The 14,824-nt window shown below is 45.9% G+C and overlaps 1 protein-coding gene across 1 annotated transcript in view; it reads right to left on the reverse strand.

Annotated features, from left to right (window-relative positions):
* akirin2 (akirin 2) overlaps window positions 1-13,265 on the reverse strand; it is a 30,464-nt gene extending 17,199 nt beyond the window's left edge. Inside the window, exons 1-2 of the mRNA XM_038799334.1 lie at window positions 12,730-13,265; window positions 5,111-5,254 (exon numbers count right to left, since the gene is read on the reverse strand). Of these exons, the coding sequence (XP_038655262.1) occupies window positions 5,111-5,254; window positions 12,730-12,904 (319 nt within the window). The 5' untranslated portion in view covers window positions 12,905-13,265. The remainder of the gene's footprint in view (window positions 1-5,110; window positions 5,255-12,729) is intronic.
* Between the last annotated feature and the right edge of the window lie 1,559 nt (window positions 13,266-14,824).

Raw genomic sequence — 14,824 nt, forward strand, 5'->3', positions numbered from 1 at the left:
ATCTTTCTAAGTCTCCCCTTACATGAACCCTTCCCTCTATTTCTTTTTAAGCACTATACAGCCCCAGTCATTAGGTTCACAAGCACACTTGGTTCAAGCGTAGTTTGTGTAAAAGGCCTTCTCAACTGAACAAGCTCCTGGTATCAGAGCCTCATGAATTGAAGCCCATTTTTTTCCTCCTCACACCACCTTTTTGAGCCACACATTAAACTCTAATCTTAGTTCCTCAATGCCAACTTGCTCATGGCTAAGATAATAGTCCAGAGGTTATTACCTTTTTGTTTCTGCTTTTTAAATACAATCCCTAGCGATTTATACTCCTTTAACCTCCCTGTAATGTTGTTACCCATGAAAATGACTCCCACCTTCCCCATTCACTCCCTAATTTCTCTCCAGCCTTGAGAGGTCCTTAACTCTGGCACTCCTGTGCAGAAAATATTTCTTCTAACTATACTGTCCCCTACTGTTACTACATTCTACTCCCATCTGCACAGGACAGATATCTACAATTCACCATAATGGTGTCTGCACCACAACACTGTGGTCAGTTTGCTCTTCCTCCCTGCAGTTCTTGCTCTCTCCAATAGGTGGAAGGACTGAGGGTCCACCGTTGCTACATTCTGGACCCTCATAAGCCTCACCCATAGCTACACCCTTCTGTCCCTGATCACGGACCAAATCGTAAGTACTTAACTCAAAAGACTTGACTGCCTCCTGGAACAAAGCACCCAGATAATTTTCTCTTTCCATGGTGCATTGCAGCTTCTGAAGCTTTCGCTCATCAACTCGGAGGCCAAGTTCACTGGGCTGCAGATAAACAGGTGTTTTTTACAGGATCATATTGGTGGCCATCAGATCCCACATGTTACAGCTTCGAAATATCAATTGACTGCAGAGATATTCAGTGGTTTAACTAATTAAAACTATAAATTTAATACAGTACTTGTATCTCAGTTCTATTTAAACTACTCCCCAATCTAGAGAATGGAAAATGTAAATCACATTGACCACTTAACAGCACATTTAATTAACACCGTCTCACTCCCTTGCCTTGTAAAAGATCGGACCAGTTCCTTGATCCTCACTCATGTGGATATCTGCTTACCTTATCTACATTACTCTTCCGATCCCATCACGGCGTACTTGACCTTTTCCAGGTATAAAAAGTCCAAGCAGGCCGAGACACGCTGAGTGGACACTCTTCACCCCAGCAGAACTCTCCATTTGAAGATATGGAGGCACTCAACATTACAAGACCAGTGCCATGGCATTGTTGGCTCCTATAAGTGGTAACCGTTTGTTTGCACCATCGTCTTTGGGTCTAAAAGGCACGGGAAGGGAAGGAGCTAAAATGCTTTAAAGACCTGTTTATAGTCATTGGCGGGGCAGGTGCAGGCAGTGAAGATGACACTTTTGGGCATGTCAGAGGCGGAGGGGTTTCTGCAGGGGTTTGCTGACGTCATGTCAGAAGTATTAAAAGTGAGGTTGATTCAAGTCCAGCAGTGTGGATCCTCATGTGACCAGTGACCGGTACACTACTCTAAAGTGAACGCCCTTCCTGTGGAGCACTGCCTTCAACTTGTTAAAGGTTACCCGTTTCTGCGCTAGCTCTGCACCATCATACATTTGTATAATGCTTCCTTCCCATTTCACGCCGTGGTGCTCCTTGACCAACTGCGGGACCGTCTCCTTACCGCAAAAGCTATGAAACCAAATTATCAACGAACGAGGTGGCTCATTTGGTCGAGGCTTCTTCCTGAGCTCCATGGCAAACTCACAATTCGGGGGTCTTGACTCTGCGACTGATTTTCCAGGTCATCAAACTTTGGCCCCTTTATTTTCAGAGGCCACCTAGGCCTCTACAATACAAGCTGATCCTCGTGTTTTGTAAGCGCCTCCAACACCTTCAGTGTTTTTTTAAATAAACCGTCCTGGCGGCTTTGTCAAGCTCCACCTGGACCAGGCACAGCATCTCTTCGATTAGCTTACATATTTTGTCTGATACAAGGATCCACAGCCCCTCAAAGTGCAAGTTTTAAAAAATATATCCAAAATACCCAATTCTTTGTCCAGCCCTCCCCCCAATTAAGGGCAATTTATGATGACCAACCCACCAACCCTTTACATCTTTGGGTTGTGAGGGCGAGACCCACACAGACATGGAGAAAATGTGCAAACTCCACATGGACAGTGACCCAACACTGTGCTGCCCTAAAGTGCAAGTTAAATTGTGTGTTAAATCCCTTGGGCAACACATCCAAAAATATGTCTAGTGTGCTCGGGACTGCTGCTTATGTCAATCCAGAGAATAATTTCTTCCTGCTTTGTTTGGGCATGGAATTTGGGGGGGGGGGGGGGGGGGGGGGGGGGGGGAAGAGAAAGAGACAAGGAAGGAAGGAAGGAGAGAAACACTCCCTATTCTGCCAGTCTATTACTTTTTCTGTAAGCATCATTCGAAAAACGAGCAAAAATTCAACGTTAAAAAAAGAGAGCAGGTCCCAAGCAAAGCTCCCAGAGGAGCGATCTCCCTCTCACACGTCACACTGGAAGAAGTCACCCCCCCCACTCACTACATAGTTTATATTCTCGTACAATTATTTGTCATTTACCAAGGGTAATCTTCCCTCATGTCATTCATAGATACCACATCAACAGAAGGTAGATAAGGCAAAGGAGAATCCAAAGAGTTTCTACAAATACATAAAGGGCAAAAAGAGTAAAAAAGAGTAGGGCCTCTTAAGGATCTACAAGGTCATCTATGAGCGGATCCACAAGCGATGGGCGAGATCGTATTTCTCACCAGTAATTACTGTTGAGAATTGCATGGATGTTGCAGAACTTGCGGAAATAAATAGTGCTGTCTTGAGGAGTATACATATTAGAGGTGGTGGTGCTGATAAAGTGCATCAAGGTAGATAAATCGCCGAGACTTGATGAAATGTATCCCAGGACATTGTGGGAGGTTAGAGGGGAAATTGTGGGTCCCCTAACAGAGTGGCGGGTAGCAAATGTTATGCCCTTGTCCAAGGGCTACAAGAAAAAGCATAGGAACTACAGACCGGTGAGCCCAACGTCTGTGGTGGGTAAGTTTTAGAAGGTATTCTGAGAGACAGGATCCACGGGCATTTAGAGAGGCAAGGACGGATTAGGAAGTCAGCATGCCTTTGAGAATGGACAATCATATCTCACGAACTCGATTCAGTTTTTTGAAGGGGTAACCAAGAAGGTAGATGAGGGCAGTGCAGTCGGCATTGACAAGGTACCGCATGGTAGGTTGTTGTAAGAGGTTAAATCTCACAGGATCCAGGGTGAGGTAGCCAATTGGATACAAAATTGGCTTGATGACAGAAGACAAAGGGTGTTTTTCAAACTGGAGACTTGTGATCAGCAGCATCTCAGGGATCAGTGCTGGGTCCAGTTATTTATAGTAATAATTGGGATGAGAATTTAGGAGGCATGGTTAGTAAGTTTGCAGATGACACCATGATTGGTGGCATACTGGACAGTGAAGGTTATCTAGGATTGCAACGTGATCTCGGGCCAGTGGGCCAATGAACGGCAGATGGAGTTTAACTTAGATAAATGTGGTGATGCATTTTGGTAGATTGAATTGGGGCAGGATCTACTCAGTTATGGTAGGGATTTGGGGAGAGTTACAGAACAAAGATCTAGGAGTACAAGTTCATAGCTCACAGGTGGACAGGGTGGTGAAGGCAGCATTCGGCTTGCTTGGTTTCATTGGTCAGAACATTGAATACATGAGTTGGGACGTCTTGCTGAAGTTGTACGGCCACACTTGGAATACTCTGTACAGTTCTGGTCACCCTATTGTAGAAAGGATATCATTAAACGATTCGCCCGAGGAAGGAGCAGTGCGTCGAAAGCTAGTGTTTGAAACAAACATGTTGGATTTAACGTGGTGTTGTAAGACTTCTTCCCGTACCAACCACCCCGAACAGGCGCCAGAATGTGGCGACTAGGGGCTTTTCACAGTAACTTCATTGAAGCCTACTGGTGACAATGAGCGGTTTTCATTTCATTTTTCATTTACTGTGCTCACCCCAGTCCAACGCCAGCATCTCCACATCATCATTAAATGAGAAAGAGTGCGAAAAAAAGATTTACTAGGATGCTACCACACTTGATGGTTTGAGTTATATGGAGGTTGGATAGACTGGGATTTTTCTCCCTGGAGCATTAGAGGCATAGGCGTGATCTTATATAGAGGACTATAAAATAATGAGGGGCAAAGATCTTTTCCAAAGGTAGGGGAGTCTAAAACTAGAGGGCATAGGTTCAAGGTGAGGGGGAAGAGATAAAAAACGGTCCAGAGGGGCAATTTTTTCCACACATAGGGAGGTGAATGCCTGGAAATGAGCTACCAGTAGTAGTGGCAGGTACAATTGTCTTTTAAAAGGCATTCAGACAGTTATATGGGAAAGCTGGGTATAGAGGGATATGGCCAAATGCAGGCAATTGGGACTAGCTTAGTTGTAGAAATTGGGCGGCATGGACAAGTTGGGCCAAACAGCCAGTTTTCATGCTGTAAACCTCTATGACCAAATGGTAAGAAACTACTGCATTAAGTTCAAAAGAGAACAAAAAAAATTCCATTCATTGTTTTTAAATTTCTAAACGGTCCACTTTATTTAATATCCTTTCTCTTTGAAGTCAGTCGCAATACAAATTTTTACTCATTTTAATTATCAAATGATTTAAACAAAATCAAGTGTATTTGGACATTTAGAATAACTATCAAGTTTGCTGTGTAAATCAGATTGGAACTTCAGTTTCCAACATCTATTTCTGTTCATAATGAATCAAGACTATTAAAAATGGTACACACATGTAACTTTGTTGTGAAGCAGCACATAATTCCTACACAAAGGGACCCATTTCAAGGATAATGTTGTGCAATATGTCAAGACTTCATGTCCATTTGTGAATTGGAGAGTGACACACACTCAGTGCCTTGCATCCTCACCTCCGTTTAAATTCACGAATCATTTCAACAATGTCTTAGTTGCTACAAAAGCATGCAGATCACAACAGGTTCTACAGACAACTGTTAGCAAGGAATCTGGATATCCATATCCAATACTGACATTACCTTGCAAAGCTGGTCCATTTAAAAGTGGAAGATGAGATTGCGTATCACTTGAACAACTTCCCTCTGTTTGATGCAGGAAACTATCTAAATGCCTTCTTTTCTGAATGCGTTTGTACTCCTGTTTTATGTTGTACAGAATTTGTTCTGAAAAAAAGAAATTTACAACGGAAAGAACCAGTTTAAAACCTGTATTTTGTGCATTATAAAAGTTCAGCTAACCTTCCCCAAAAATAATTACTATATGACAGCATCACAAAAAGTACAAAATACATAGATTAGTTGAAAGATCAATTCACCCATTGTTAAAAAATACAATGACTAAAAACAGGAACACGGGAAAAAGTGGGGAAATCTTACAAGCTGGAGTATAATGGTTATACAGCAATTGGCGTCATCAACACAATGACAATGTTCTGAAGCCTTTGCAATCACACCCTCCAGTTGGAAAAGTTGCCCCACTGACAGCTGAATATAACTGATAGTAAGTCGCAATAGCAATCATCTTTTTCATTACTCTAAGTATTGTATTAAATAAAAGACAAACACATTTATTTGGTATCTGCAGTAACCAGTCAGCGGCGATTTTGCAACACGAAGTTGAAGGTACTGAACTCAAAAGCTGTTTTAAATGAAAAACATTTGGTGCAACGGAAATATCAGCGGGGTGCAAAACCAGGTTTTACATTGTCATAATTGATGAGTTGGGATGTGAATGGAATGCTGCAGACAACTATCTAATTTTTCTTAAAAAGAGCTCTGCTCATGTGCTTGGATGGACCAACTCCTTAGAAATAGGGCTCATTGCAAATACAGCCAATAACAATCTAGTGATTCTGGGGGAATAAAAAATATATTGTTGTGACATTCAGCTTTAGGACAGAAATGAGGGTCACAAAGAAGTTCCTCAATCCATTCTGCCAAAACCAAGAGTTGCTGTTTTATTCAGCAGAGAATGCTTTTGGATGGTGATCCTTATGCTAGCACCCCGAGACTAGGAAATGAAGAGAATAAAATACTCTGGGTTCTTGTTCCCCAATCATTAGCCAGTACACCCAATATAAAGTGCAAATGTGAATCAGACAAGTCAATGATGTTCTCTAGAAGATGTTCTCTACTAGAACTCTGCTTGAACTCCTGGCCACTTGGACATGGCTCCGAAAGACATCCATTGTCTGTCGCACAAATCAGTACCATCAGAATAGATGTCAACTTAAATATGCTTTTAGGATTCTGTTTTATAAAATGGTGCACACAATTGAATTTCACCAACTATTGAATGTCAGAGCAATGAAAAATGTAAACAGACCACATTAAAATAAAACTGCAACAATTAGGAGTTCTTCCAGTGAGCCAGAGAAGACACATCCAGAGTGAGACACAGCTAAGAGTGAGTTTGGGAAATTGAAGCTAGGTGGGAATTGAATTAAATTGAATCAGGTAAGACTGTTCCTTTTTAAATTTCAGGAATTTAAATTAATCTAGAATTGTGCAGTGAAGGTTAACAAGGGCTGCCCCACCAACTCTCATAACTGGTTGGCAGTTAAGTGTGTCAAAGGGAGCTCAGTGAATAGGCCCAGTAATACTAAAAGGAATAAAACAAATTAAAAACATAAATGGTAAGTGACGCGGCAGGTTGTTACATGAAGATATGGGTTCAACGACAACGAAAATTAGGAGAAAAGTTAAGAGGAAATATAACTTAGGAGAGGCTACTGATCGAGGTGTTAAGATTCAAAACAGAGGTATAAAAGCCAATGTACTTGACCGGAATGCTCGTAGTATTCGGAAAAAGGTAAATGAGTTGATGCCGCAAATCATCATGAATGACTGATTTAGTGGCCATGACTGAAACATGGCTAACGGATGGTCACGACTGGGAGTTAAATACCTGAGGGTATCAAACTATTCAGAAGGAAAGAGTGGATGGTAAGGGGGGTGGTGTAGCTCTGTTATGTAAGGATGACATCCGGGCAATAGTAAGGGATGACATCGGTGCTATGGAGGATAAGGCTGAATCCATTTGGGTGGCAATCAGGAATAGTAAGGCGAAAAAGTCACTGAATGGAGTAGTCTATAGTCCACCAAATTGTAACATTATGGTGGGGCAGGCAATAAACAAAGAAATAACTGATGCATGTAGAAATGGTACAGCAACTATCATGGGGGATTTTAATCGACATGTCGACTGGTTTAACCAGGTCGGTCAAGGCAGCCTTGAGGAAGAGTTTATAGAATGTATCCGCGATAGTTTCCTAGAACAGTATGCAATGGAACCTACGAGGGATCAAGCGGTCCTAGATCTGGTCCTGTGTAACGAGACAGGATTGATTAATGATCTCATAGCTCGGGATCCTCTCGGAAGGAGCGATCACAATATGGTGAAATTTAAAATACAGACGGAGGGTGAGAAGGTAAAATCAAAACACTAGTGTTTTGTGGTTAAACAAAGGAGATTACAAGGGGATGAGAGAAGAGCTAGGTAAGGTAGACTGGGAGCAAAGACTTTATGGTGAAACAGTTGAGGAACAGTGGAGAACTTTCCAAGCGATTTTTCACAGTGCTCAGCAAAGGTTTATAACAACAAAAAGGAAGGACGGTAGAAAGAGGGAAAATCGACTGTGGATATCTAAGGAAATAAGGGAGAGTATCAAATTGAAGGAAAAAGCATACAGAGTGGCAAAGATTAGTGGGAGATTGAGGACTGGGAAATCTTTAGGGGGCAACACATAGCTACTAAAAAAGCTATAAGAGCAGCAAGATAGACGAGAGTAAACTTTCTCAGAATATAAAAAGATAGTAAAAGTTTCTACAAACATATAAAACAAAAAAAAGAGTGGCTACGTTAAATATTGGTCCTTTAGATCAGTGCATCTCAAACTAACTGATGTGGCGGACCGGCAGGTTTTTTTTTCCCAATGTGCCAGGGACCAGTGAGCGAAACAAGCCAATCCAGGATTACGGTCTCTTTCTTTTCTGGAAACACTAAGTACCGGCAGACGATGGCTCGCGTACCGGCACCGGTACGCGTACCACACTTTGAGAAGCACTGCTTTAGATGATGAGAAGGGAGATTTAATAATGGGAGATGAGGAAACAGGATTTTTGGGTCGGTCTTCCCAGTGGAAGACACAAATAACATGCCAGTGGCTGATAGAAATGAGGGTATGACAGGTCAGGACCTTGAGATGATTGTTATCACTAAGGAGGTAGTGATGGGCAAGCTTATGGGGTTAAAGGTAGACAGGTCTCCTGGCCCTGATGGAATGCATCCCAGAGTACTAAAAGAGATGGCATGGGAAATTGCAAATGCACTAGTGATAATTTACCAAAATTCACGAGACTCTGGGGTGGTCCCGGGGGATTGGAAATTAACAAACGTGACACCACGGTTTAAAAAAAGGAGGTAGGCAGAAAGCGGGTAATTATAGGCCAGTGAGCTTAACTTGGGTAGTAGGGAATATGCTGGAATCTATCAAGGAAGAAATAGCGAGGCATCTGGATGAGAATTGCCCCATTGGGCAGACGCAGCATGGGTTCATCAAGGGTAGGTCGTGCCTAACTAATTTAGTGGAATTTTTTGAGGACATTACCAGAGCGGCAGATAACAGGGAGCCAATGGATGTGCTATATCTGGATTTCCAGAAAGCCTTTGACAAGGTGCCACACAAAAGGTTGCTACATAAGATAAAGATGAATGGCATAACGGGAAAAGTAGTAGCATGCAGAGAGGATTGGTAAATTAATAGAAATAGAGTGGGGATTAATGGGTGTTTCTCTGGTTGGCAATCAGTAGCTAGTGGTGTCCCTCAGAGATCAATGTGGGGCCCGCAATGGTTCACAATTTACATAGATGATTTGGAGTTGGGGACCAAGGGCAATGTGTCCAAGTTTGCAGACGACACTAAGATGAGTGGTAAAGCAAAAAGGGCAGAGGATACCGGAAGTTTGCAGAGGGATTTGGATAGTTTAATTGAATGGGCTAGGGTCTGGCAGATGGAATACAATGTTGACAAATGTGAGTTTATCCATTTTAGTAGGAACAACAGCAAAAGGGATTATTATTTAAATGATAAAATATTAAAACATGCTGCTGTGCAGAGAGACCTGGGTGTGCTAGTGCATGAGTCGCAAAAAGTTTACAGGTGATTAAGGCGGCGAATGGAATTTTGTCCTTCATTGCTAGAGGGATGGAGTTTAAGACTAGGGAGGTTATGCTGTAATTGTATAAGGTGTCAGTAAGGCCACACCTGGAGTAGTGTGTTCAGTTTTGGTCTCCTTACCTGAGAAAGGATGTACTGGCGCTGGAGGGTGTGCAGTGGAGATTCACTAGGTTAATCCCAGATCTGATGGGGTTGGATTACGAGGAGAGGTTGAGTAGACTGGGACTGTACTCGTTGGAATTTAGAAGGATCTTATAGAAACATCTAAAATTACGAAGGGAAAAGATAGGATAGATGGGGGAAGGTTGTTTCCACTGGCGGATGAAAGCAGAATTAGGGGGCATAGCCTCAAAATAAGGGGAAGTAGATTTAGGACTGAGTTTAGGAGGAACTTCTTCACCCAAAGGGTTGTGAATCATGGAATTCCTTGCCCAGTGAAGCAGTTGAGGCTCCTTCATTAAATGTTTTCAAGATAAAGATAGATTTATTTTGAAGAATAAAGGGATTAAGGGTTATGGTGTTCAGGCTGGAAAGTGGAGCTGAGCACACAAAAGGTCAGCCATGATCTCATTGAATAGCGGAGCACGCTCGAGGGGCCAGATGGCCACTCCTGCACCTAGTTCTTATGTAATTAAATATGTTGCCAGTCCATGTGCAAAATATTATTAATATTTAAAACTTAGAGCCCAACTGCAATGCAAGCCAAATAGTTTTTTTTAAACAATTTCCCTTAATTTTCCATTTTAGCCCTTTCCAGTGAAGGCCATGACCAATCCACTCCTATGGCTCAGGCATGCAAGAATGGATAACCAACGGTGTACTTTGTTTTGTTGCGCCTTCAAATAGAACCTCTCCTCCACACAAAACCTTCTCAAAGTTAAATAACATCAGCAGCTCACTCTATAGTGAAAGGCACATAAATCGATAAACCAGATTAATTTAAGGTTTGCACACGATGGGGGCTGGTTTAGCTCAGTTGGCTAGACAGCTGGTTCGTGAAGCAGGGCAAGGCCAACAGCATGGGTTCAATTCCCCTACCGGTTGGAGGTTATTCATGAAGGCCCGCCTTCTCAACCTTGCCCCTCGCCAGAGGTGTGGTGATGTTCAGATTAAATCACCACCAGTCAGCTCTTCCCCTCAAAAAGGTTATCTGGGACTATGGCGACTTTAATTTTTTTTTTATAAAAGACAGTTATGTACATAGTCAATCCCCAACTTAAAAACATAGCACAAGCACCTACTGCCATTGTCTATACAGAGCAACAAATGAATAACGGTGGCTAGTAGAACTAAATAAATAACAGGAAAATCAAAATGCTCAAACAAGTTTCACATTCAGGTTTCAACTGTAACAGTTTAACAAAGTTACTGAAAGGAAAACATACTGCACCAGAATATAGCTCACTTGAGAGCATTACCACAATAAAGTAACCTCTGACCAATACAGAATGTAGTCTTATCTGTCGATTCAGACAAATCCAGCACACCACCTCTTGTACATTATGAATCTGGTTTTACACAGCAAATGATTAGCTATCCCGCATCCTACCCAAATTGCAGACATTCCAAAAGTAGACCACATGAACTGGAGGCATTATTTTCCTCTAGAGTCAAAAAGTGTCACAAAGCTAGGCAAACTAATTTTAAAATTAAATTTAAGCATGATTTGCACATCAATGAGAAGTGTTTTCAAAGTGTCTCCAGGTCAAATGGAGAGATTTGTAGGCTGTCAGAGATCTTGTTAATGCATCTCCCAGAGAAGAGCTGTAGTCCCTCCCCTAATCTTCAGCATAAACAGATGCAAATCAGATTTACCTATTGGAGCGCAAAGGCACAGCGGGGCAGGTGGGGGTTGAAGGCACAGCGGGGCAGGTGGGGGTTGAAGGCACAGCGGGGCAGGTGGGGGTTGAAGGCACAGCGGGGCAGGGGGGGGGGGTGAAGGCACAGCGGGGCAGGGGGGGGTGAAGGCAAAGGCCGGGGGGGTTGAAGGCAAAGGCCGGGGGGGGTTGAAGGCAAAGGCCGGGGGGGGTTGAAGGCAAAGGCCGGGGGGGGTTGAAGGCAAAGGCAAAAGGGGGGGGTGAAGGCAAAGGCAAAAGGGGGGGTGAAGGCAAAGGCAAAAGGGGGGGGTGAAGGCAAAGGCAAAAGGGGGGGGTGAAGGCAAAGGCAAAAGGGGGGGGTGAAGGCAAAGGCAAAAGGGGGGGGTGAAGGCAAAGGCAAAAGGGGGGGGTGAAGGCAAAAGGGGGGGGTGAAGGCAAAAGGGGGGGGTGAAGGCAAAAGGGGGGGTGAAGGCAAAAGGGGGGGTGAAGGCAAAAGGGGGGGTGAAGGCAAAAGGGGGGGGGTGAAGGCAAAAGGGGGGGGTGAAGGCAAAAGGGGGGGGTGAAGGCAAAAGGGGGGGGTGAAGGCAAAAGGGGGGGGAGAAGGCAAAAGGGGGGGGTGAAGGCAAAAGGGGGGGGTGAAGGCAAAAGGGGGGGGTGAAGGCAAAAGGGGGGGGTGAAGGCAAAAGGGGGGGGTGAAGGCAAAAGGGGGGGGTGAAGGCAAAAGGGGGGGGTGAAGGCAAAAGGGGGGGGTGAAGGCAAAAGGGGGGGGTGAAGGCAAAAGGGGGGGGTGAAGGCAAAAGGGGGGGGTGAAGGCAAAAGGGGGGGGTGAAGGCAAAAGGGGGGGGTGAAGGCAAAAGGGGGGGGTGAAGGCAAAAGGGGGGGGTGAAGGCAAAAGGGGGGGGTGAAGGCAAAAGGGGGGGGTGAAGGCAAAAGGGGGGGTGAAGGCAAAAGGGGGGGTGAAGGCAAAAGGGGGGGGTGAAGGCAAAAGGGGGGGTGAAGGCAAAAGGGGGGGGTGAAGGCAAAAGGGGGGGGTGAAGGCAAAAGGGGGGGGTGAAGGCAAAAGGGGGGGGGGAAGGCAAAAGGGGGGGGTGAAGGCAAAAGGGGGGGGTGAAGGCAAAAGGGGGGGGTGAAGGCAAAAGGGGGGGTGAAGGCAAAAGGGGGGGTGAAGGCAAAAGGGGGGGGGGAAGGCAAAAGGGGGGGGGGAAGGCAAAAGGGGGGGGTGAAGGCAAAAGGGGGGGGTGAAGGCAAAAGGGGGGGTGAAGGCAAAAGGGGGGGTGAAGGCAAAAGGGGGGGTGAAGGCAAAAGGGGGGGTGAAGGCAAAGGGAGGGTGGTGAAGGCAAGGGGGGGTGGTGAAGGCAAGGGGGGGTGGTGAAGGCAAGGGGGGGTGGTGAAGGCAAAGGGGGGGGTGAAGGCAAAGGGGGGGGTGAAGGCAAAGGGGGGGGTGAAGGCAAAGGGGGGGGGGGGGAAAGAGTTTGCCTTCATCCTGCAAACCCCCACTGGAGGATGTCTGTAAATTCGAGCCGAGTGGTGAGACGCCCAGCCTTATCCCAGGATCTGGGCGAGCTCCAGGCTCCGCCCTGTCAGTGGAGTGGAGCCGAGCCGCCGGCCTCCCCCCTCCCCTCCAGCCCGGGCACTAACTGACCTGTGGTTAGGCGGGGGGTGACCTCCCGGAAGGGCGACGGCTCCATTTTCAGGTATTTCTGTGGGGAAGTAGCCGAGTTGAGCGGGGTGCAGCGCCTCCTCTTTGGGGACTGGGACGAGGGGCCGAGCAGTGGATCGAAATCGATAGTCCTTTTGAGAGTGGCTCCGCAGGCCATGGTGCTCTGGTGTCGGCCGAGGGCAAAAGCAATGAAGGAGCGGCTGCAGAGACCCCGCGGCTTCTTCTCCTCGGGGCAACCGACCCTCGGGCTGGCGGCTCCTCCGTCGCGACAAGAAAAGCCGGCTTTATTTTAACCCTCGACCGGAATGTGCTGGCCCCCTCGCTCCAATATCCACCTAGGCTGATAGTGCCGCTCGCCGCGGTGATCGTGCTACACCAGCGGGCTCTCTGTCAGCCAGCAGCGGAGCGGATGGCGACGGATTGTCTCTTCCCCGCTGGCCTAAGCCTCCCTCTATCTCCGTCCTTGCACCGTGATGGCCGCCACAATAAACAACGCCAGCCTCACTCTGGCCCCCGACGCCGCCGTATTACGCAGATGCGGCCTCGCCCACTTGCGCCGCACTGGCCGCCGGGAGCTGTAGTGTCTTTAGCGGTCGCGTCGCCGCCTGAAGATCGGGAGCCGACTACAGCACCCGGCGTGCACAGCGGCGAGAGGGCCTCCCAGCTGTTGCATTTAAATCCCTCATTGGTAAATTCAAGCAGCAACAAGTTTTGTCCAGTGATCAATGAGAGCTGCTCGCAACAGCAATTGGTGCAGCCCACCAGGAAATCCCAGAAGTGTCCTTAAAAGAATAAGGAAGTGGTCTCGAATATTTCTGTTCTTCATGACGTGCTGCAGAAATGTTGAGAAATTGTGTTTCCTTCCTCTCTCGTGATTCTATTAAATTACAAATGATTTTTTTCTTACCAACTCCTATGTAAGGGAAATTAAGTCATAGAGTCATACAATGCAGAAGAGGCCCTTTTGCCCATCAAGTCTGCACCGATAAAAACCACTAAATCTGCACTAATCCCACTTTTTAAAAAATAATCTTAATTGTCACAAGTAGGCTTACATTAACACGGCAATGAAGTTACTGTGAAAATCCCCTAGTCGCCACACTCTGGCGCCTGTTCAGGTACACTGAGGGCAAATTCATAATGTCCACATGACCTAACAGCATGTCGTTCGGGACTCGTGGGAGGAAACCGGAGCACCCGGAGGAAACCCACCCAGAGACGGGGAGAAATGAAGTGAAATGAAATGAAAATCGCTTATTGTCACAAGTCGGCTTCAAATGAAGTTACTGTGAAAAACCCCTAGTTGCCACATTCCGGCGCCTGTTCGGGGAGGCTGATACGGGGATCGAACCGTGCTGCTGGCCTGCATTGGTCTACTTTCAAAGCCAGCGATTTAGCCCTGTGCTAAACACGCAGACTCCGCACAGACAGTGACCCAAGCCGTGAATCGAACCTGGGACTTTGGTGTAGTGAGGCCACAATGCTAACCACTGTGCTACCGTGCCGCCCTGCCCAGCACTTCCCAATACTTGTCCCATAGCCTTGAATGTTATGACATTTCAAGTGCTTAACCACTTGCGTTTTAAATGTGAGGTTTTCGCCACGACTACCCTCCCAGGCAATGCATTCCAGACTCCCACCATCCCAAAGAACTTTTCAATACTCAATGAGTAAAAAAAACAAGTTCAATACATACAGCATCATAGAATCCGACAGTGCAGAGGAGGCCATTCGATCCATCTTGTCAGCACCGATCCTCCGAAAGAACATCTCACCTCGATCCATATCCCCACCTTATCCCTATAACCCAGTAACCCCACCTAACCTTTTGGACAGTAAGGGGCAATTTTAGCATAGCCAGTCCACCTAGCATGTACATCTTTGGACTGTGGGAGGAAACCGGAACATCAGGAGGAAACCCACATAGACACTGGGAGAATGTGCAAACTCCAGACAGACAGTCACCCAAATTTAGAATAGAACCCAGGTCCCTGGCGCTGTGAGGCAGCAGTTCTAACCACTGTGCCACCGTGCCACCATGGAAATGTGTTTATTTTTATGGGATATACACAATTTT

This window comes from Scyliorhinus canicula, chromosome 6 (genome assembly GCF_902713615.1).
Source record: "Scyliorhinus canicula chromosome 6, sScyCan1.1, whole genome shotgun sequence".
In the NCBI taxonomy this organism is placed as follows: Eukaryota; Metazoa; Chordata; class Chondrichthyes; order Carcharhiniformes; family Scyliorhinidae; genus Scyliorhinus; species Scyliorhinus canicula.